At 44.0% G+C, this 22530-nt stretch overlaps 1 protein-coding gene across 1 annotated transcript in view; it reads right to left on the bottom strand.

The window, feature by feature from the left end:
• ATP8B4 (ATPase phospholipid transporting 8B4 (putative)) overlaps positions 1-22530 on the bottom strand; it is a 132445-nt gene that overhangs the window by 104124 nt on the left and 5791 nt on the right. The window contains exons 3-7 of the mRNA XM_081838756.1: positions 20347-20415; positions 17502-17560; positions 11311-11424; positions 8929-9027; positions 3005-3066 (exon numbers count right to left, since the gene is read on the bottom strand). Of these exons, the coding sequence (XP_081694882.1) occupies positions 3005-3066; positions 8929-9027; positions 11311-11424; positions 17502-17560; positions 20347-20374 (362 nt within the window). The 5' untranslated portion in view covers positions 20375-20415. The remainder of the gene's footprint in view (positions 1-3004; positions 3067-8928; positions 9028-11310; positions 11425-17501; positions 17561-20346; positions 20416-22530) is intronic.

A 22530-nucleotide genomic window follows, 5' to 3' on the forward strand; every position in this document is an offset into this window, starting at 1 on the left:
GCTGCAAGGCTGAAAGTGATGTCACTGTATCACTGGTGTAGAGTCCCATATTAGAATGCTACCATATAGCAAAAGCTCCATGCATGTAGAAAGCTAGCACATCAGGGGAAAAGTTTTAGTATATCCTCCGCAGTGATGTTCTAATTTTTATCTCTGTTTGTAAGCACCTGCATTTTGAACTGGTATAATCCAGTATTCTCTCACTACAGACCATCATCCAATTCTGCCATGGGTGTACAGTCGTACCTTGGTTGAGGAACACCAGTCGAATGTTTAGGCTCCCGAACGCTGCAAACCCAGAAGTGAGTGTTCTGGTTTGTGAACTATTTTTGGAAATCAAATGTTCCATGGCTTCTGATTGGCTGCAGGAAGCTCCTGCAGCAAATCGGAAGCTGTGCCCTGGAAGTCGAACGTTTTGGAAGTCGAACGAACTCCCGGAACGGATTCTGTTCGGCTTCCAAGGTACAACTGTAGTAGACTGGCCTATGGGCTTTCCAGGGGCTTTCCAAACACAGTCAATCTGTACAACAATCCCAAGACTAGATTTGGTTTCAGTCTGCTAATTCGTATCCTCCATTCCATTGCTAAAGAGTTCTGACTGATGCTTCCCAAATCTCTACATTCAGGTGGCAATCCTCTTTCTCAGGGTTAGATTGAATGAGACAACTCTCCTGATCCAACCCATTACACAGAGGGAAGAGTGTATGTGTCTGGCTGGCTCCTTCTTACCCACCTGGCGTGCACAGGTGGGGACTAAATGCCTGAATACCAGCTACAAATGTACAATACTACATATGCAGGTGAAAAAAGCACATGCTTTTCTTTATTTTATTTAAAAGCACTTTAATACTTTAAAAGGTCTAAGTGGTAGGTAAAAGGTAAAGGTAAAGAACACTTGGATGGTGTCAAAGGCAACTATTGGCTTGTGGCGCTCATCTTGTTTTCAGGCCGAGGAATCCAGTGTTTGTCCACAGACAGCTTTCCAGGTCATGTGGCCAGCAGGACTAAACTGCTTCTGGCACAATGGGACACCGTAACGGAAGCCAGACCACATGGAAATGCCGTTTCCCTTTGCACCACAGCGGTATCTATTTATCTACTTTATCTCAAGGGCACATTCCAGCCGGGCAAAAATAGTAACATAGGAAGCTGCTTTATACTGAGTCAGGCCATTGGTCCATCTACCCTATCAATTGTTTGTCGCTAACTGGGAGCATCTTTCCAGGGCTTCAGGCAGAAGAGTTCCCCCAGTCCCACCTGGAGATAATGGGGGCTGAACCTGGAACCTCCGGCATGAGCACAGATGCTCTACCATTGAGCTATGGCCCTTCCTCCAGCCCTAAAGGATGGGTTTGCTATAAGAATTTTAAGGTCTCAAATATAGCATAAATATTCATAAATGCACACATATATAAATACAGTGGTACCTTGCAAGACGAATGCCTCGTAAGACGAAAAACTCGCAAAACGAAAGAGTTTTTCGTTTTTTGAGTTGCTTCGCAAGACGGATTTCCCTATGGGCTTGCTTCGCAAGACGAAAACGTCTTGCAAGTTTGTTTCCTTTGTCTTGCAAGTTTGTTTTCTTTTTCTTAAAACCGTGCATTCACTTTGAGGAGCAACTCATAGTACGCGGTGTGGTAGCCTTTTTTGAGGTTTTTGAAGACTTTGGTGATTTTTGAAGCTTTTCCAAAGTCCGTGCTTCGCAAGACGCAAAAATCGCAAGATGAAAAAACTCGCGGAACGAATTAATTTCGTCTTGCGAGGCACCACTGTATATGAACCATGTGTCTGAAATAGTATGGGAGAGCAATCCTGGCGCCATTGTGACTCTCCCAATGACCTCAAATATTCCTCTGCGGTAAGGGAGGCAAATGAGGAAAGCCTTCCCACTGTCTTTTTGCTTGCAAATCCTGTCTTAATAATAATAATAAAATCTTGTTTTTTAAAAAAAATTAATTAAATTTAATTAATTTAAATTTTATTTATCTCCCGCCCTCCCCAGCCGAAGGACGTATTTGTGTATGAATAGGGTGAGCCTGTGACCTGCATTCAGGAACTAAAGTATTTACCATCACAATAGAATGGCCGGACTGCCCTGGTAATGTAATCAGTGACCATTATCAGGTATCCTGGCAGGCAGGATTTTTGCTGTAGACCGCCTCCCTCTGTGATGTATGTATGATGTTTTGGGGAGTGGTCTTGGACTACAGGGTGGGCAATTTCAAAAGTCTATATAAGGGCTTGTGCACCATTGCTTGGGGTTCTCCTCCCTCCTGCGTGTGGTACGTGGGAATCCTGTCACAACAGTTCCTTGAATAAAGATCAGGCTTACTAGCCGATTTGCTTCTCAATATACTCTGGTTGGCCTCTGTTACTTTCTCCTACCAACAGGGAACCCACTTAAGGACTCTATACAGGCTCTGGGAATAACCCGTAAGGGAAAGGGAGCAGTTTTTCTTATAACAGGCTGGTATGTGCCAACCACAGAGCCTAGGGCTTGCCGATCGGAAGGTCGGCAGTTTGAATCCCCATGACGGGGTGAACTCCCGTTGTTCGGTCCCTGCTCCTGCCAACCTAGCAGTTTGAAAGCACGTCAAATGCAAGTAAGATAAATAGGTAGCGCTCCAGCAGGAAGGTAAACGGTGTTTCCGTGCGCTGCTCTGGTTCACCAGAAGCGGCTTAGTCATGCTGGCCACATGACCCAGAAGCTGTCTGTGGACAAACGCCGGCTCCCTCAGCCTATAGAGAGAGATGAGCACACAACCCCAGAGTCGGTCACAGCTGGACCTAATGGTCAGGGATACCTTTACCTTTACCTTTACATGCCTGGGAAAAGAAGCTGCAGCTGAGGGCAGAAGAGACTGGAAGGCATGTGAGACTCCCCACCCCTGTTTTAATACTTCAATGTCAGGATTCTGCATTTTGACAAATGCCTAGTAATTTCCATAACTGTCTACTGGCAAGAGATATTGCATGCGGAAAATTATAAAGGCGTGCTTCTTACTTGCCATCAATGAGTACTTGAGCCTGCCGGTTGTTCACCTGGTTGTCACTTTTGTGGCGAAACTGCAAAGGGTTAAAAGGAAGAAGAAAAAACAGGCCCAGGTAAGTGTGGTACGCAGTACTCTGCAGTTAGGTTCCAGCCAGACTACGTCTTTTAAATGAAGTTGACTTGCAGCAGAATGCAAACAAGTTGCTTGGAACAGGAAAGTAAAATGGACTTAGCTAGGGGTTCCATTTGCAGATTTCCACATTGCTGTTTTGCAAGCTAGGAGCAGAAATGTAAGGACAAATATAAATCGTTTTCCAGATGTCTCTTTACGGGCTTTCCTGAGCGATGAGCGAGACTGAGAGTTGAAGTGAGGAGGCGACATCAAGGGAAGAATGCCGGAAAAGCCTATAGCTCAGGAGCACAAAATTAGGAGCTGTGTGGGAATGTTCTTTATCGGTTTATTGATCTGCAATAGTTCTTATCCACACTTCTCCATAAGATCCCAGGGTCAGATACAGGAAGAGAAAATAGGGTTAAAAACACAGATAACAGCATTACAATTCTAAAATGCGTAAACCCTTTCCAAACAAAGCAGAACAATATAAATTCTTCCCCATACCCAAAAAAGGTGCACCCACAAAACATGTTAAGTGTAAAGAGGTGTGTCATCAGAATATGGCAGAAGTTGTACAATGAAGATTCTTGGTAGATGCACTTCTGTGGAGAAGGGGTCCCACAATTTAGGGACCATCCTGAAAATTAGAGGCTTTTGCCCTCGTGATATATTGCAGAGCTGCTACTTAAAGCTTTAGGAAGTTAAATGTGAAAAGACTGGGGAGAAGATTGCTCCCCAAAGTGCTGTTTCCAGAGTGGGCAAACTCTAGCGGCTTCCCTTTTCTAAACTTGAACTTTCAGACACATTTATTTCATCTATGAATCACTTCCCATGAGGCATCCCAAAGCAATTTGCAATATAACAAAAACACATATAAAACACTTACAAATGTTAAAAGCAGCTAAAACAATTGCATATACAGCGAGGTCAAACTGGCCAGTTTGTGGTCAACCTTCAGCAACAATAATCCTCAGAGCCAGTTCAAGGCTTTTTGCTGCCTGAGGCCAGGCAAAAATTGGCAGCATCATCTATCATGGAGCATGGTACCCAAAGCAGGCCAATGTATTTGGGCACCTAATGCAGAAAACAATAATAATCAGGAATCTTTGCTAGCTAAGGAGTAAGGTCTACTCATGAGGGCACTACTCCTCACAAGGGCACCATCCAGCAGGTGGAGACATGAGGTCCCCCAATAAAAATTCAAGGAGGGAGCCGGGACCTCTCAATACCCCAGAGCCACAGCAGGCTCCACTGGACCTACCCACACCTGTGACCAGCCCCATTGGTGGCTCTCCTGTAGCTGTGACAGGCCCACTGGACCTACCCACAGCCACAGCAGGCCCCCTCAGGCCTCCCCACGGCTGTGGAGAGTCCCATCGGACCTCCTCCTGCCATGAGATGCCACACACACACACACACACAGAGAGAGAGAGAGAGAGAGAGAGAGAGAGAGAGAGAGAGAGAGAGAGAGAGAGTTGGGCAGAACCCAGTGTGTGTGACTCCTCATGTGTAGTTTGTTACTCTGAATGAAGTCTTAGCTTTTGGACAGGCACTCTAGCACCTAACTACAGCCTGATGTTGTTGCTGCTGCTTCGGCGACCCCTCGTAGCCGAGTAAGATTGTCTTCCATAAACATGGCTTTAACAGTGAGTCCGTAAGTGACACTGGAGGCCAATTCTGGATCCACACGTCCTTCCACAGTGGGGACATAGGTTTCCAGACAGGAGTTGATCATGGTGAGGGTTTGCCAAGTGTGCCTTCCTCTTAGCACGCTTCTCCCTTTTGTCCTGAATTCGAATGTCTTTAAAACCCATGTCACCTTTGGTGTTCTCCAATTAGAGCGCTCGCAGGCCAGTGTTTCCAAGTTTTCAGTGTTTATACTACATTTATTTTAGATTTGCCATGAGAGAGTCTTTAAACCTCTTTTGTTGATCACCAGTATTATGCTTTCTGTATTTTAAGTTCAGAATAGAGTAGTTGCTTTAGAAGATGATGATCAGGCATCCGCACAACATGACCAGTCCAACGAAGTTGATGTTGAAGAATCATTGCTTCAACACTCGTGATCTCTGCTTCTTCCAGTACACTGGCATTAGTTCACCTGTTGATGGAATCTTTCGAGGAGTTGCAAATGGCGTTTATAAGTGGTCCATGTTTCACAAGCGTACAGTAAGGTTGGTAGTACAATAGCTTTGTAAACAAGCATTTTGGTTTCCCTGTGAATGTCCCGGTCCTCAAACACTCTACAGCCTGATACTAAACCTTCATGTGCCAGTGCTCTCTTGGGCTTGGGCATGGCTCAACTTCCATGTCTGCCTCTGAGCCCTCAATAACAGCCAAATGGAGCTGAACTGCCATAATACCTAACAGTCCTGGTTCTGCTTCACTGTTGCCTAACCTCACCTGTCCCTCTGTATCATGTGTATCATGTGTAGGGAAACCTTGGCCCTCCAGGTGTTGCTTAACTACAGCTCCCATCAACTTCAGCAAGCATGGCCAATGCCCAAGGATTGTGGAAGTTGTTGTTCAGCACGATCTGGAGGACCAAAGTTTCCCTGCACCAGTTCCATATGGTTCCCTTCAGGAAGGATGAGGTCCTCCTCTGAAGAAGACTCCTTTAGTGGGTGCCTGATATGCACCATCTAAAGGAAGGAAGGAAGGAAGGAAGGAAGGAAGGAAGGAAGGAAGGAAGGAAGGAAGGAGGGAAGGACCCACAAGGTAACCAAGAATTACTCAGGCACAATGTGAAGTCTTCTTACGAGCAAGAATTGATGGACAGATGCAGGCTGATCAACCATTGAGACACTAATCACTCAAGCAGCCGCCAGTTTAGTTGTTGACTGCAAGCCCTTCATTTCTATTGCTTTGCAAGATCAAAGGTTTGCCCTGTTGCAATGCCAGAGAACATTTCGCAAAACCACAGAACTGTTTCCCACTGGAGTCAAGCCAGTGGATGCGAAAGAAAAATAACCCCACCTTCCTCAGTTTTAGCTCCACGTTGCTCATCTGCACTAGAACCTTACTAAATATTATCAGAATATGATGAAAGATCTTTTAAAGAAGAAAAGCATTTAAGAATTTTCTGAAAAACCAAACGTGTGTTTCTTCCACTACCCACTGTTGTCTGGAAATGCCCTGGCAAAGAAAAAGACCAAGGATTTTCCCCTGCCTCAATTTTTTTTTTACTTTTAATGGTTTCCTCTAACTTGCTTCAATTTGATGTATGTTTATTAATGGAATCCTCAAAGCCCTGGGGAGGATTCAGTGAAGAATTCAAGTTTCTTCATCTCCCGCTGAACTGTTTCACAATATCCAAAAACTCCCAGAGAAATCTCCCAATGAAATGCCTGTTTTTGCAGAACTCCTACCCTGGTGCAAAAAACCAGAACACCAAACAAACAAACCAAGAAACTTGCTGAATGATAGCTCCCACCAGCCCCAGCAAGCTTGGTCAATGGCCTAAGAGTTGTAACAACCGGAAGACCAAAGGTTATCCCCATCTGCTATGGACTATGACTCCATCTGAACTTATACACACACACACACACACACACACACACACACATATATATACACACACACATTTGTATTGGTTTTTTAAACATATCATTTCCAACAATCATTTAACGTAACTTCTTATCTTATACAATATTGTGACTTCCGTCAGCAACTTCTGAAGATTTTCCGTTCTTTATCGCTTGTTCTGCATGTCTTAATTTCTCTATTACTTTTAATTGTCCTTAACTAATAATTCTCATCATAGTCTTTCTTGCAATGTTTCAAATAATCCTCCTTACAGAACTTCTTGCAATCCTACTAGCGTAATCTGTTTATTACAATTGCATTTCAAATAGTTCAAATATTTACTCGTCTTCTAAGAATCTCTGATCCTGCAGGTTTCGAATCCTTCCTGTTAATTTGTCTAATTCTGCATAGTCCATTAATTTCATTTGCCATTCTTCTTTCGTCGGTAATTCTTGACTCCATCTGAACTTCATCTGCACTACTGAGTTCCCTGTGAACGCAGTATCCTGGCTGATCCCAGCAGGCTTGCTCTGACCGCAACTCAGCTGATCCGTGGGGAAAGCAAGACTCCTTTGCCAACAAACAATCAGAAGCACATTTTAAGGCTCCCAACTGTGCATTGGCAACTGTAGGCCTGTCTCTCCCATGCCTGATTTCACTCGTGGCATCAGGTGCAGGACAGGTGGGTGTGGTTTGGGGAAAACAGCCTCATGGGCCACACTGAAACCCTAAGTAGGTCTATGAGCTGTGGTAACTGTGCCCCTGTAGGACCAGGTGCGCAGCCTGGGAGTCATTTTGGACTCACAGCTGTCCATGGAGGCGCAGGTCAATTCTGTGTCCAGGGCAGCTGTCTGCCAGCTCCATATGGTACGTAGGTTGAGACCCTACCTGCCTGCAGACTGTCTTGCCAGAGTGGTGCATGCTCTGGTTATCTCTTGCTTGGATTACTGCAATGTGCTCTACATGGGGCTACCTTTGAAGGTGACCCGGAAACTGCAACTAATCCAGAATGCGGCAGCTAGACTGGTAACTAGGAGTGGCCGCCGAGACCATATCACACTGGTCCTGAAAGACCTACATTGGCTCCCAGTATATTTCTGAGCACATTTCAAAGTGTTGGTGCTGACCTTTAAAGCCCTAAACGGCCTTGGTCCTGTATACCTGAAGGAGTGTCTCCATCCCCATCATTCAGCTGGACACTGAGGTCCAGTGCTGAGGGCCTTCTGGCAGTTCCCTCCCTGCAAGAAGTGAGGTTACAGGGAACCAGGCAGAAGGCCTTTTACAAAAACTATACCATTCAGTATTCCATTATTACATCCATCAAAACTGTTGAATTTATCTTAACAAGCCCTTACAGACGGCCTTTCTTGAAGTGAGACAATAACCTATTCCACTTTTTTTTTAAAAGACCAACACAGCCACCCCCACCCCTGGTAGGGGGTTTGTGTAAAAAGGAAGGAAGGACCAGGCTGGCCTTTCATTGTGGGTGTATTCTGCAACATTCTTTACACAACAGTAGTATGTTTGTGGTAGATTTATTCTGCTTTACTTTGTTCTGCAATGCTACCATAGTAGTGTTTTTTGGAGGTGCTATAGCACAAAAAAATCCGGCCAAAAATAAACCACAACATTTACAGCATAAGAAGTTACATTAAATGCTTGTAGTTTAATGGTGATTTTTTGGACATAATGGAGATGTAAAAGATTTGGATTATTATAAGAGATGCAGGAGGAAATGATTAACAATAGGACCCGCTAAGGTTGTATGTTGGATATGTGATTGTAAAACTGTAATTTGAAACACACACACACACACACACACACACACACATATACACAAAGTTACAGGATTTCAGCAGGAAGTTACAAGATACCTACTGACTGAAAGTGAAGCAGTCTGACTGCCCCCAAAACATTTGCAGAAACAATATTGAGGGCAGGATCCTGACAGCATCAGGAGCACAAATCATCCCAACTGCCCATTAAAAAAGATGTCAGGAGGGAAACATACTCTATGATATGTCATAACCGTTTTTTATCAGTATCTTTTTTGTGTGTGCAAAAGCAGAGCGTTTTTGAGATTTTCACTCTTCTTAAAATAAAAAGATACAGAGGGGAGAAAGACCGCATAACATTGCAAACTAAAACCTTGCTGCAAATCCCACTGTCAAAATCAGTATACAGTGGTTAGGGTACAGATACAGAGGTGCTATATCTTTTAGGCAGCCATCTTGTGATAGTGCATGCAATACAAAAATGGGGGGAAGGGCACCAGTAAATTACTGCAAAGACTTACGTAGTCATCGGTGGCATCTTTGGCAGCTGTAATGGTTAAAACCAGCGCTAAAGGAACAATGGTAGCGAACCATGATAAGGAGGATACATCTGGAATCAACTGTAAGAGAAAGATTAAAGGATTTTTTGTGTGAGGACAAGTAATATTAAAAAAGCCTCCTATAGTTTCAAAGAAATCATAGAATTCTATGAATTCACCAATTCATAGAAATTGGTGAAATGCCAGTTTTCACCTAGAGAGTGAGCCTGTGTACATACCGTACATTTAAAGCGCACCACACACCCAAAAGAATAATGGGTACTGTCGGTCCACTCACCTTTTATCCGGTGGGCGGTATTGCATCCAGTCAGCCGAGCCTCAACAGTTTTCCGGCGTGGGGGGGGAGGTGCGCTGCCTCCCCTTACCCCACAACACAGCTGGCCATGGCATCTGTGCTGCGGACAGCCCCTGCCAATCTGCTACCTGGGTGGCATTGGCCATGGGCCATTTAATGGTGGCACGGCTGGCTGGCACCCTCTTTCTTGCCCCTTGGCCAGATCACGCTACACACCCACCCTCTTTTCATGCTTTGCTCTGATATGACCTTGCTATGGCAATAGTCGGTCGCCATGTTGTTGGGGTCGGGTAGGAATTTTTTCCACTTGGCAAATTGGCACCGGCCATTTGGTTTTCACCTACCTAGGAGCAATCATCACAACTTTAATAATAATAATAATAATAATAATAATAATAATAATAATAATAATAACAACAACAACTTATTATTTGTACCCCGCCCATCTGGCTGCGTTTCCCCAGCCATGCTGGGCGGCTTCCAACAAAGACCAACAATACACTAAAATGTCATGCATTAAAAACTTCCCTGAACAGGGCTGCCTTCAGATGTCTTCTGAATGTCAGGTAGTTGTTTATCTTTTGAAATCTGGTGGGAGGGCATTCCACAGGGATGGCGCCACTACCGAGAAGGCCCTTTGCCTAGTTCCCTGTAGCTTTGCTTCTTGCAATGAGGGAACCGCCAGAAGGCCCTCGGCGCTGGACCTCAGAGTCTGGGCAGAACGATGGGGGTGGAGGTTAGACTTTTGTGAGGTTAGGCACTGGGTGAGCCTTTGTTTGGTTGGAGGAGAGGTTGTTGCCTCGCCTGCCCCTCCTCAGTAAGGGTATCCTGTTAGAGGCATCTGGGGTGTGAATACTTTCCGAAGCCTGGACATGGGCTAGGGCCATGCCACTACCCCAACAGGGAACCCCTCAGGGTGCCCCTATTTGATGTAACTCATAGGACACCCCCTATTGGTGGTTTACCCTTAAGTGGACTCCCTGTAGACAGGCAGGAGTCAAGATATAGCCTGGCTTCACCGCAACACCTAAGCCAAACCACTCAACATCTGTAACCAATGAAGTTGTGGCCTATTTGAACCCACAAACCAAAATACTCTGTGTCAATGTGATTTATTGTTCTCCTGGGAACTTTGTGGCTTGGGTGCCTTAGCACGCAATTGACCCCCTCACAGAGCTACAATTCCCAGCACTCTTAACAAACTACAATACCCAGGTCCTTTGGGGGATCATCAGCATCTAAAAGAGTGAGCTAGGTTGCAATAGCCTCAGATAAGTGATGGAGAGCAATAGCCCAAAGCATGGCGTAGGGAGAGGTGGGAGTAGGATGGAAGAGGCAGGCTGGAAGCTGGGGACAGAGAGATATGTCTTGTTCTGTGCTGGATCCTAAGCTGTGACTAATGGAGTCTTTTGGGGTGTTAATGCTGTAAGCCCCTCCACCCTCAGGTTGTAAATAAAACCGTATGTACTGAAGACACCAGTCTCCGCTGACCTTCATTCCAAGGAAACTGAACCCTGGATAAGGAATTGGAACCTCTGGAGCAGTGTTTTCCAAACTTGGGTCTCCCACTGTTTTTTAGATTACACTTCCCATCATCCCTGACCACTGGTCCTGCTAGCTAGGGATGATGGGAGTTGTAGTCTAAAAAAAGCAGAAGACTCAAGTTTGGGGACCCCTGCTCTTCACTCAATCTCATCACTCAGAGATCAGTGTGGCACGTAATAATATACAGTCGTACCTCGGAAGTTGAACAGAATCCGCTCAACTTCCGAAACGTTCGACTTCCAAAGCGCAGCTTCTGATTGGCTGCAGGAAGCTCCTGCAGCCAATCAGAAGCCACGGAAGCCCCGTCAGACATTCAGCTTCCAAAAGAACATTAGAAAACCGGAACACTCACTTCTGGTTTTCGATCGTTCAGTCAGGAGTTGGAACGTTCGACTCCCAAGGCGTTTGAGAGCCAAGGTACGACTGTACACAGTTTTCTCTTTTACTGTATAACCATTGCCATTTAATTTGCCTTTAAAATAAAAACAGATATTGAATATAACCTGTAAAATCAGGAGGAACACGAAGTAGGCGTTGGCAACCCGCTTGAACTGCTCAAACAAATTGATAGGCAAAAAGGTCAGAACGTTGTACTTTGATGTTTGGATGCGATTGTTCTGAAAAATACGCAAGAAGGGGGGTGGGGGAGATTGAAAACGTATTAACATGGGAGAGCAAAAAAATGTATACATTAAACAAAGTCAGAAAATTGACCCTCATCCAACTCTACAATTTTTATGATTCTGCACCAAAGTTTGGCAACTGGCTAATGGTTATAGACTCAACGATAAACATAATAAAAAATGTGATTCTTAATTTATGCATATACTATTTTGCATATAAAAAGCCAAAGCACTGAGCAATACCAAATTTACAAAATGCATAATATATAAACTTTAATCATCACCATTTATAAAGTCCCTGAACAGCTAAATATAAAGGTCAAGAGCTTTTTTTCAAGGTGTAAATGCAGTTCAGGGTGCTAGTGTCAAGACTGCTGCAAGATAGGGAAGGGTTAAATGTCCCCCTCCTTCTGTGGTTCTGATAAAAATTGGGGGGTGGTGACGAGAACCAGCTCGCCATCCGTAAATAATCAGTCTCACGCCAAGATGGGTTGCAGAAATCTGTGGCCGCAGTTCTTCTCTAGAAGCTGTTATAGCCCCAACCTTTATTGTGAGTTCACGAAAAGATACAAATTCAAGGAGCGAGCTTTGCCTCAGTCAGCAGATAAAAGACAATACAATACATTAGTCTCATGTTCTCACACCAGACCACGCAGTTGATCATGCTATGCTACGTGGACCAATCATTGGATGGCATGAGCTGTCCACGCGCTGCTCATGCTTCCAAGCAATGCTTTCTACTATGAAATCATCCTTGCAATAATGAACTTTTGCCCATGCTCTTATGGACAAATGACCATATTCCCACAGGGTGGGGGTTAGGAATAGTAGCAGAAACTGCTTGTATTATCTTGTCTGATTTCCATTCCAGACTTCAGACAAACATGTGAATTGTGGCAATTTCTGCTTCTGTTTCCAACAGAGCTCTCCAACGTCCCTAATTACGAGTCCAGCATTATTTCCCCCAGATACCAGAGGTCAGCTGTCAGAAGAAAGCCCGATTCCTGTATCACCAGACCCTTCCTTTGCTAAAGCAGCCTCCTTTTCCTCCTGTTGGCAAGCCTCTGCCCTCATAGAAGGTGCTTGACAACAAGCTGTGTGCATACCCTCCAACATTTCTCCGATGAAAATAGGGCTGTCCTACGGAAAGGCAAACCTAGACAGCATTTTAAAAAGAGACATCACCTTGCCAACAAAGGTCCATATAGTTAAAGCTCTGGTTTTCCCAGTAGTGATGTATGGAAGTGAGAGCTGGGCCATAAAGAAGGCTGATTGCCGAAGAATTGATGCTTTTGAATTATGGTGCTGGAGGAGACTCTTGAGAGTCCCATGGACTGCAAGAAAATCAAACCTATCCATTCTGAAGGAAATCAGCCCCAAGTGCTCACGGGAAGGACAGATCGTGAAGCTGAGGCTCCAATACTTTGGTCACCTCATGAGAAGAGAAGACTCCTTGGAAAAGACCCTGATGTTGGGAAAGATGGAGGGCACAAGGGGACGACAGAGGATGAGATGGTTGGACAGTGTTCTCGAAGCTACAAACATGAGTTTGACCAAACTGCGGGAGGCAGTGGAAGACAGGAGTGCCTGGCGTGCTCTGGTCCATGGGGTCATGAAGAGTCGGACATGACTAAACAACAACAACAAGGAAAAGCAGGATATCCCAGGATCAAATTAGAAACCGGGGTGGCTTCTATAAATCTGGGACGTCCCTGGAAAATAGGGACACTTTAGCCCAGAGATGGAAAGAAGAAACTAACCCAACCAAGAAAGAATAGCAAACCAAGTTGATGGACTATGCCGAAATCGCAAAGTTAACTGGAAAGCTCAGGAACCAAGAAAAGAATTAAAAAAAAAAAAAATTTAGGAGACCATTGTAAGCAGATGAAAGCATTAGCAGGATTCTAATTTCACTTGCAATGTAACAAAAATTCTGGATAACTCGGATGGATAAAAAAAAGTGGCTAACGGAAAGATATGCAGTTGTAAATGTTGATATTAGGACACATGGAAGGGATTGGGGTGGGGGAGTCTTGAGATTCAGAGCAACCTCTTTACATGGATTTGCAGTTGAATTTGTTGTATATTTATTTCTTTTTAAAATAATAATAATAAAAAAATTAAAAAGAAGAAGAGAAGAAAGCAGGGACACTTGAAGGGTTTGTGTGTGTTGAGCCAGCACAGACAGCTTAGACCAGGGGTAAACAACCTTTTTCAGCCGTGCGCCAGTCCACTGTCCCTCAGACTTTGTGGGGGGCCGTACCATTTTTTTGGGGGGGGAATAAACGAATTCCTATGCCCCACAAATAACCCAGAGATGCATTTTAAATAAAAGCACACATTCTACTCACGTAAAAACACCAGGCAGGTCCCACAAATAACTCAGAGATGCATTTTAAATAAAAGAACACATTCTACTCATGTAAAAACACGCTGATTCCTGGACCGTCCGTAGGCTGGATTTAGAAGGCAATTGGGCCACATCCAGCCCACAGGCCTTAGTTTGCCTACCCCTGACTTAGACTCAAACCCCTTGGAGGAGTGGCTGTTTGTTTGCCCAGTCCAGGGACTCCTCTCGCTTGATGTGATAAAACTGAGCCTGCTCAGATCTTCAGTCCCAAGGAGGCACATTGCTTGTCACATCAGCGTCTTGGCAATCCTAGCCATACACATTCCACCTGCTGTCACTTTTATCCCTTGCCTAGCCTATGTGCTGCACCAATTTGAGCCACTCTTGTCAAAGATGAAGGGGATCTAAATGTAACCAATAACAGATTTTATCAGGAAAATATATCCCAAAGCCAAATCTAGTCCCTGTCCCCCCCCCCGCCCCCGTCTACTCCCTGGTAGCTCATAATAAATTCACCCAACCACTACTTTCAGACTATATTATCTTGATGCTGTTTCTCATCTAAATAATCTAAAGCACTTTTAGCAAATTAAAAAGACTATATCCATGATCAACAGTCGGACTTAAGGTTACGCAAAGCTTCCGCAGCTGAAATAAATGTCTAGACCTAGCAAAGTGCACAGATAATTGGCCTTACAGACTCATTTCGGCATTTGTCAGGAACAAACGCGGAAATCTGGCACTGGCTCAAGCGATAGTACAAAGAAATCTGCACATGTTATACGTGCTCAGGGTAGCCCCTGTCTCCAGAGTCGGCATAGTGATTTAATTTCCTTTAGGACATCTGGTCTTTTAATGGGAATGTAGTGATGTTGCATGAACCGGTTTTACAAGCTGCCTAGTACGCTGTGTTGCATAACAGACTTCAGACTCCATGGACTTGGTTCCAGTCCTCGCTCAGCGATGAAGCTTACTGGGTACATTGGTGTCTCCCAGTCACAAACTATGTTATGTAGTGGGGCAGGAGGGGGCTGCATATTGGGTTGCTGCAAGCTCGTTAAAGGAAGTTGGGGTGCAAATGTAATGAATAATAGGTAAAGGACCCCTGGACAGTTAAGTTTAGTAAAAGGCAACTATGGGGTGCAGCGCTCATAATAATAATAATATAATAATAATTTATTATTTATACCCCGTCGATCTGGCTGAGTTTCCCCAGCCACTCTGGGCGGCTCCCAAACAAGTGTTAAAAACAGTAGAGCATTAAATATTAAAAACTTCCCTGAACAGGGCTGCCTTCAGATGTCTTTTAAAAAGAAGATAGCTGCTTATTTCCCTCACATCTGAAGTGAGGGCGTTCCACAGGGTGGGCGCCACTACCGAGAAGACCCTCTGTCTGGTTCCCTGTAACCTCACTTCTCACAATGAGGGAACCGCCAGAAGGCCCTTGGTGCTGGATTTCAGTGTCCGGGCTGAACGATGGGGGTGGAGACGCTCCTTCAGATATACAGGATCATCATACAATCATCTTGCTTTCAGGCCAAGGGAGCTGGCATTTGTCCACAGACAGTTTCCGGGTCATGTGGCCAGCACGATTAAACCGCTTCTGGTGCAACAGAACACTGTGACAGAAGCCAGAGCACATGGAAATGCTATTTACATATTTTTTACTCTATAACACGCACCTGACCATAACACGCACGTAGTTTTTAGAGGAGGAAAATCCGTAGGCATGCCACCCGTAGACATTCCCTCCATAACACGCACAGACATTTCCCCTTACTTTTTAGGAGGAAAAAAGTGAGTGTTATGGTGCAAAAAATACGGTACCTTCCCACCACAGTGGTACCTATTTATCTACTTGCACTGGTGTGCTTTCAAACTGCTAGGTTGGCAGGAGCTGGGACAGAGCAACGGGAGCTCACCCCATCGCAGGGATTCGAACCGCCGACCTTCCAATCAGCAAGCCCCAGAGGCTCAGTGGTTTAGACCGCAGCACCACCCACGTCCCTACATCAGATATAAAGTGGTTTCAAGCCCCGAAGCAAGGACTTCAGGGCTTGCAAGGTGCTGCTAAGATGTTCCTTCCACCATCATTTTAGCAGGGGATTCCAAGGAAAACCTCTTCCTCTGCATGGAATCCTGATGACCAGAGCAGGATTTAACTCACCCTCTCACCTCAGTATGACTGCACACCCCTGATGGGAACAGGCACAGGCAGCCAACATGACTTTTAAAGAGAGAAGTGAATAAATAAAATACACTGTGACAGGGAATAGATTCCATTTTCAGGATTCTCGTCTAGAGAATGAACGTCTAGATGAAATAATTTCCGAGAGGCCGGGTTTGTGGTTTTTCCCTGAAGTGTTGTGTACATGTGCCTTACTAAACTTGAAGCAACTTCCCTTTGAAAAGAGGTTGAAAGCACTTGGGACTTCTTAGTTCAGAGAAAAAGTGAGTTAAGAGGTGAGATGACAGAAGTTTAGAAATTTATTCAAGGCTTGGAGAAAGTGGTACATGCCGTGGTTATCTCCTGCTGGTTGCAGCTTCAATCCCCGTATGGGACAGCTGCATATACCTGTTGTTCTAGATCAGTGGTTCCCAACTTTTTGGGGCCATGCCCCACCTAAGCATCTCTAAAATCCTGATGCCCCCCACACCCCGTGACATATAATTCTTATTATTCAAAAAGTGAACTCCTAATAATAATAATAATAATAATTTATTATTTGTACCCTGCCCATCTGGCTGGGTTTCCCCAGCCACTCTGGGCGGCTTCCAACAAAGATTAAAAATACATTAAAATGCCACACATTAAAAACTTCCCTGAACAGGGCTGCCTTCAGATGTCTTCTAAATGTCAGGTAGTTTTTTATCTCTTTGACATCTGATGGGAGGGCGTTCCACAGGGCAGGTGCCACCACCGAGAAGGCCCTCTGCCTGGTTCCCTCTAACCTCACTTCTTGCAATGAGGGAACCGCCAGAAGGCCCTCGGCACTGGACCTCAGCGTCTGGACAGAACGATGAAGGTGGAGATGCTCCTTCATTCTCGAACTGCCCCCCTTAAAAATAAAATTACCCCACGTTGGGAACCACAGTCCTAGATGATTCTCAGGGTCCCTTCCACCTCTACATTTCTATGATACTTTTGATCAGCAAAAGGAGGGGAGGGTTTTTTTCGGGAGAAAAGCTAGCTGACCTTAGCAGTTCACCTCTGGCCTACAAGATTTTCAATCAAATAAGAAACATTAGACGAATTCTAAAAAAATGCCTTGACTCTTAAAATGTCTGGCCAGTCCAGGCACAAAAACCAAATAAAAACAGAACCATTAATGCTGCAGTTCCCAACTGGTGGTCCACGTACCCTAGGGGATCTGGGTAACCCTCTCAGAAGTTCCGTGGCACCATGCACATAACCAGTGCTTTTTCCCTTTTAAAAAAATGTTTAGGGGTACTCTCATTTTGACTCAAGAAAATCACCATTTTATAGTTCAAATCAGGGAAAATAAATACAGTAAATGGGCAAAAGTGCAAAGATTCACAAATGATTAGTGGTATGCGTACCCCTGCGTACCCCCAGGAAAAAAGCACCGCACATAACAAAAGCTACCATAGAGATATCAACATTTTCAAAAGTAGCTTGAAAAACAGGGGGTTTGCAATACTTAGCTAATTGGAAGCCACTGATTGGTGGGTGTTTCCACTATGAAAACATTGTACTCACTGCGTACTGAAATTTTTCATTATATTCACGATTATTGGCTTTCACTCTCCGCTTCTCCTCTGAAAAATTAAAACCCATGAAAGCATAAGAAGGCAAACCAGAGTACAGTTTCTGTATTCTTCCTTCCTTCCTTTTAAATAACTTAGTCAGTTGCTGGGCTGTCACTTCCATCAACCTCCACCAGTTCCATGCTGGCAGGCACTGATGGGAGTTGTAGTCCACTGCGACTGAAGGGCACTTGGTTTGGGAAGGTTTGGGAAGGCTAATTTAAAAATTCAAATTGCTCTGCAAAAATAGTTTCAGTTTTCATTTCTCATGTGCACCAGGAGATCTGCAGTAAAGAAGATAAAGGGAAAAGTAAATAAATGAAACCTAAAACTATGAGTGGGAGAAGAAACACACACACACACACACACACACACACACACACACATCTTGCCAAACTTGTGGCAAGAAACATTGTGGTGAAAGGTCTGAAGGACATGGGAGATAATTTTACAAGTTGAAAATGAATGTCTAGATGAAATAACCTCCGAGAGACTGGGTTTGTGGCTGATAATTTCAGCGCAGCCAGAATATATAAATAGTGGTAGTCATATAATTTTTGAAACATTTAATTGCATTGGATGTTATAATAAATATTGAATTTTATAACAAAATGATCACCACTTTTAACCTGTGGCCCTCCAGATGTGATTGGACTTAAGCTCCCATCAACTCTGAGCATGACCTTTTCCCATGTTTAAGATGTTCTGGCTTCAACATGCTTTATGGAGCCAGTGTAGTGTAGTGGTTAAGAGTGGTAGACTCGTAATCTGGTGAACTGGGTTCGCTTCCCCGCTCCTCCACATGCAGCTGCTGGGTGACCTTGGGCTAATCACACTTCTCTGAAGTCTCTCAGCCCCACTCACCTCACAGAGTGTTTGTTGTGGGGGAGGAAGGAAAAGGAGAATATTAGCCGCTTTGAGACTCCTTTGGGTAGTGATAAAGCGGGATATCAAATCCAAACTCTTCTTCTTCTTCTTTGAGGCCAAAAGAAAGCATTAGCCTTGGGCTCTAATAGGCTGTTGCTCAAGGGAACCATGTGGTACCATCAACCCTGGTCAGAGTTTATTTACTTGTAGTTTTGCCCACCATTCCTGCCTTCCATTGTCACAGAGACAGAAGCGGAGATGGGAACCTGTGGCCCTTTATATTCATCGGACTACAGTTCCTATCAGCCCCAATGCTCAGGACTGATGGTCTCACTAGAAGGCAGGTGCAAACAATGATGTTGCCTCTGTGTTTTTAGGTAGCACTGAGAAAACATCACTGTCAGCACCAGCTTTATTGTGGGATGTGGGAGAACATCCTACAGACTGGGCACCACTACAGAAACGGCCCTTCTCCATAAGTGGGGTTTTGATGGGGTGGAAGGTTCGCAGGCTAGGAAGGACTTGCCCACAAATTTATTGACAGCTGCACAAATTATTACAGCGAGGAAGTGGAAGGGGCAAGCAGAATATAAAATGGAAGAATGGTATAAAGAGGTGTAGGACATAGCTATTAATGATAAATTACAGTGGTACCTCGGGTTAAGTACTTAATTCGTTCCAGAGGTCCATACTTAACCTGAAACTGTTCTTAACCTGAAGCACCACTTTAGCTAATGGGGCTTCCTGCTGCCGCCGTGCCACTGGAGCACAATTTCTGTTCTCATCCTGAAGCGAAGTTCTTAACCTGAAGCACTATTTCTGGGTTAGCGGAGTCTGTAACCTGAAGCATATGTAACCTGAAACGTATGTAACCCGAGGTACCACTGTAAAGGTAAAGGTAAAGGTAAAGGACCCCTGACAGTTAAGTCCAGTCACGAATGACTCTGGGGTTGCGGCGCTCATCTCGCTTTACTGGCCAAGGGAGCTGACCTTTGTCCGCAGACAGTTTTTCTGGGTCATGTGGCCAGCATGACTAAGCCACTTCTGGCGAAGCAGAGCAGCGCATGGAAACGCCGTTTACCTTCCCGCCAGAGCGGTACCTATTTATCTACTTGCACTTTGACATGCTTTCAAACTGCTAGGTTGGCAGGAGCAGGGACCGAGCAACGGGAGCTCACCCCATCGCAGGGATTTGAACTGCCAACCTTCCGATCGGCAAGCCCTAGGCTCAGTGGTTTAGATCACAGCGCCACCCGATAAATTAACATGCGCTATTAAGGTAAGACAGGGAATACACAGGAGAAATGATTTTGAGGAGAATTTGTAGAATTTGTACTGTTAAAATGGAAAGGGATCAAACCATCACAAGAGGTGCTGAAATTTTGGGAGGTTGGATAGCTACAATGGAATGGTCTCGGTGGTGGGGTGCACATTTTTATTCTTATTTATTTATTCTTATTAGTTTGTCAAAATTAAAAAATGTATAAAATGTAAATAAATGCATAATAATAATAATAATAATAATAATAATAAATTATTTATTATTTATACCCCGCCCATCAATGGAGTGAGCTCCTATTGCTCTCTCCCAGCTCCTGCCAACCTAGCGTTCAAAAGCATGCCAGTGCAAGTCACAGAGTCACAGGCCTCTTATTCATGATCTTAGCAATATGCAGTGGGTTTTTTTTTCTTATAAAAATGTTTAGGGGTACTCTCATTTTGACTCAATAAAATCACCATTTTATAGTTCAAATCAGGGAAAATAAATACAGTAAATGGATAAAAGTACAATGATTCACAAAATGTTTAGGAGTATGCGTACCCCCAGGAAAAAAAGCACTGGCAATACGTAATTTCAGTCACATTTCTTCTGCTGACAACTATACAGTTTCTTATACCACACGCACAAACATATTGAACGGATTACATACCTACAAATTTCTTCTTTCTACAGAGCATTATAACACCAGCTTATTTTCCACAGGGTCCCAGTATCTGCCCTGAAGAAAAACAGTACAATTTCAGAGGCTGGCAATATTCAGGAAGAAAAACTGTAACGCCCGAGTTCTGTGCAATGAGAGTACCTTGAAAAGTTATTTGCTTCTGAGAATCAAAAGTAGAACATTAGCTACTTTGAATTTTGCTTGTTTTCTTAAATGGGCACTGTTAACTTGGATTCCAAAATCTGCACCTTTTGTTCTTTTAGTGCTGTTATTTTGGCATAACAGCACCGAGGGCCTTCTGGCGGTTCCCTCGCTGCGAGAAGCCAAGTTACAGGGAACCAGGCAGAGGGCCTTCTTGGTAGTGGCGCCCACCCTGTGGAATGCCCTCCCATCAGATGTCAAAGAGAAAAATAACTATCAAACTTTTAGAAGACATCTGAAGGCAGCCCTGTTTAGGGAAGCTTTTAATGTTTGATGTATTACTGTATTTTAATATTTGGTTTGAAGCTGCCCAAGGTGGTTGGGGAAACCCAGCCAGATGGGCGGGGTATAAATAATAAATTATTATTATTATTATTATTATTATTATTATTATTATTATTATTATTAAACTTAGCGAAGGAACCACCAGAAGGCCCTCAGTGCTGGACCTCAGATTCCGGGCAGAACGATGGAGGTGGAGACGCTCCTTCAGGTATACTGGACTGAGGCTGTTTAGGGCTTTAAATGTCAGCACCAACACTTTGATGTTTTGTCGTGTTTTTAATATTCTGTTGAGAGCCCCCAGCCAGATGGGTGGGGTATAAATAATAAATTATCATCACCATCATCATCATCTTGCGTGTTAGGATTGAGGGCAGTGTGGGGCATGTACCTGTGTGTGTGTGTGTGTGTGTGTAAACTAGCCTACTGTACAATGGTAAAATCTGCAGTCATTAGCCTGTTGGGCTAAAGAAAGTTCCCTACTATTTATGCTCTGCTTGGCTTGTTTTGTTTTTTATAGAAAATAACCAGAGATGACCAAAAGTGTTCAGTGTGTGTGTGTGTGTGTGTGTGTGTGTGTGTGTGTGTGTACTGAGATCCTTTTAATAGAGCAAGCCAATGTGTTTTCCAAGATGGGTCATGCCATCAGAAGATACTCAGAACTGTGGTAAAGAAATGGTCCTGCTCTGCGGGTGACCTCATCCGATTTTCCACAGTTAAGCTTGACTCTTCTTTGAAACATTTTTTTAACAGTTCTTGGTTATTAGTGAGGGTTTTTATTGAGAGTTTTTTTTCAACCTTCAACATTTAGGAGTTTAATCATGGTCGGCTAGCATGTAATCAGTTTATTTCTTAGGAAACATTTATAATATAATTTTCTGGCTGCGAGATCAAAGTTAGCTTCTATTCAAACCTCAATTCTGATAATAAGTTCATTTGCTGCAAAGTACTCAGCATTTAGATATACACCAGGCTAACAACCCTTCTCACAACACCACACAAACAGTTACTCCTTCAGGATAGCAAAATATTTATATATATTGATCATTCCAATTATTCACCAACAACATCTGGTTGGCCACTGTGAGAAAAGGATGTTAGCTAGACTGGGGTGGGCTTTTGTTCTGATCCAACAGAGCTTTTCTTATGTTCCTGAATTCCATAGAGGGAAACTCATTTGCAGCACGCACTCTTTGGATCAAGGCAGAATGCTTCAATTCCTGTGAATATTGCAAGTGTGGCATAAATCAAATCAAAATGTTTATTCGGCTTTACGCCCATCATGAAACACAACACAACAAAACAAATCAAATAAAACTGCGGACTCATACAAACCACAAGTAGTATAACACAGTTCACAACTCACAAGGACAGATATTAGCCATTCATAAGAAAAGTTTAAGATTACAATTAAAAATTGTGGCATAATAATTAAGAAGGCTGGACTAGGACCTGGCAAAGCACAGGATTTGAATCCCCTCTCAGCCATGAAACTCACTGGGTGACCTTGGAGCCAGTCACCATCTCTTAGCCTAACCTACCTCACCGGGTTGTTGGGAGGGTGAAATGGGAAGGAGGAGAACTATTTACAGTGGTACCTCAGGTTAAGTACTTAATTCGTTCCAGAGATCCGTTCTTAACCTGAAACTGTTCTTAACCTGAAGCACCACTTTAGCTAATGGGGCCTCC

The sequence above is a fragment of the Podarcis erhardii genome, assembly GCF_964252035.2.
Source record: "Podarcis erhardii genome assembly, chromosome: 14".
NCBI classification, from domain to species: Eukaryota; Metazoa; Chordata; class Lepidosauria; order Squamata; family Lacertidae; genus Podarcis; species Podarcis erhardii.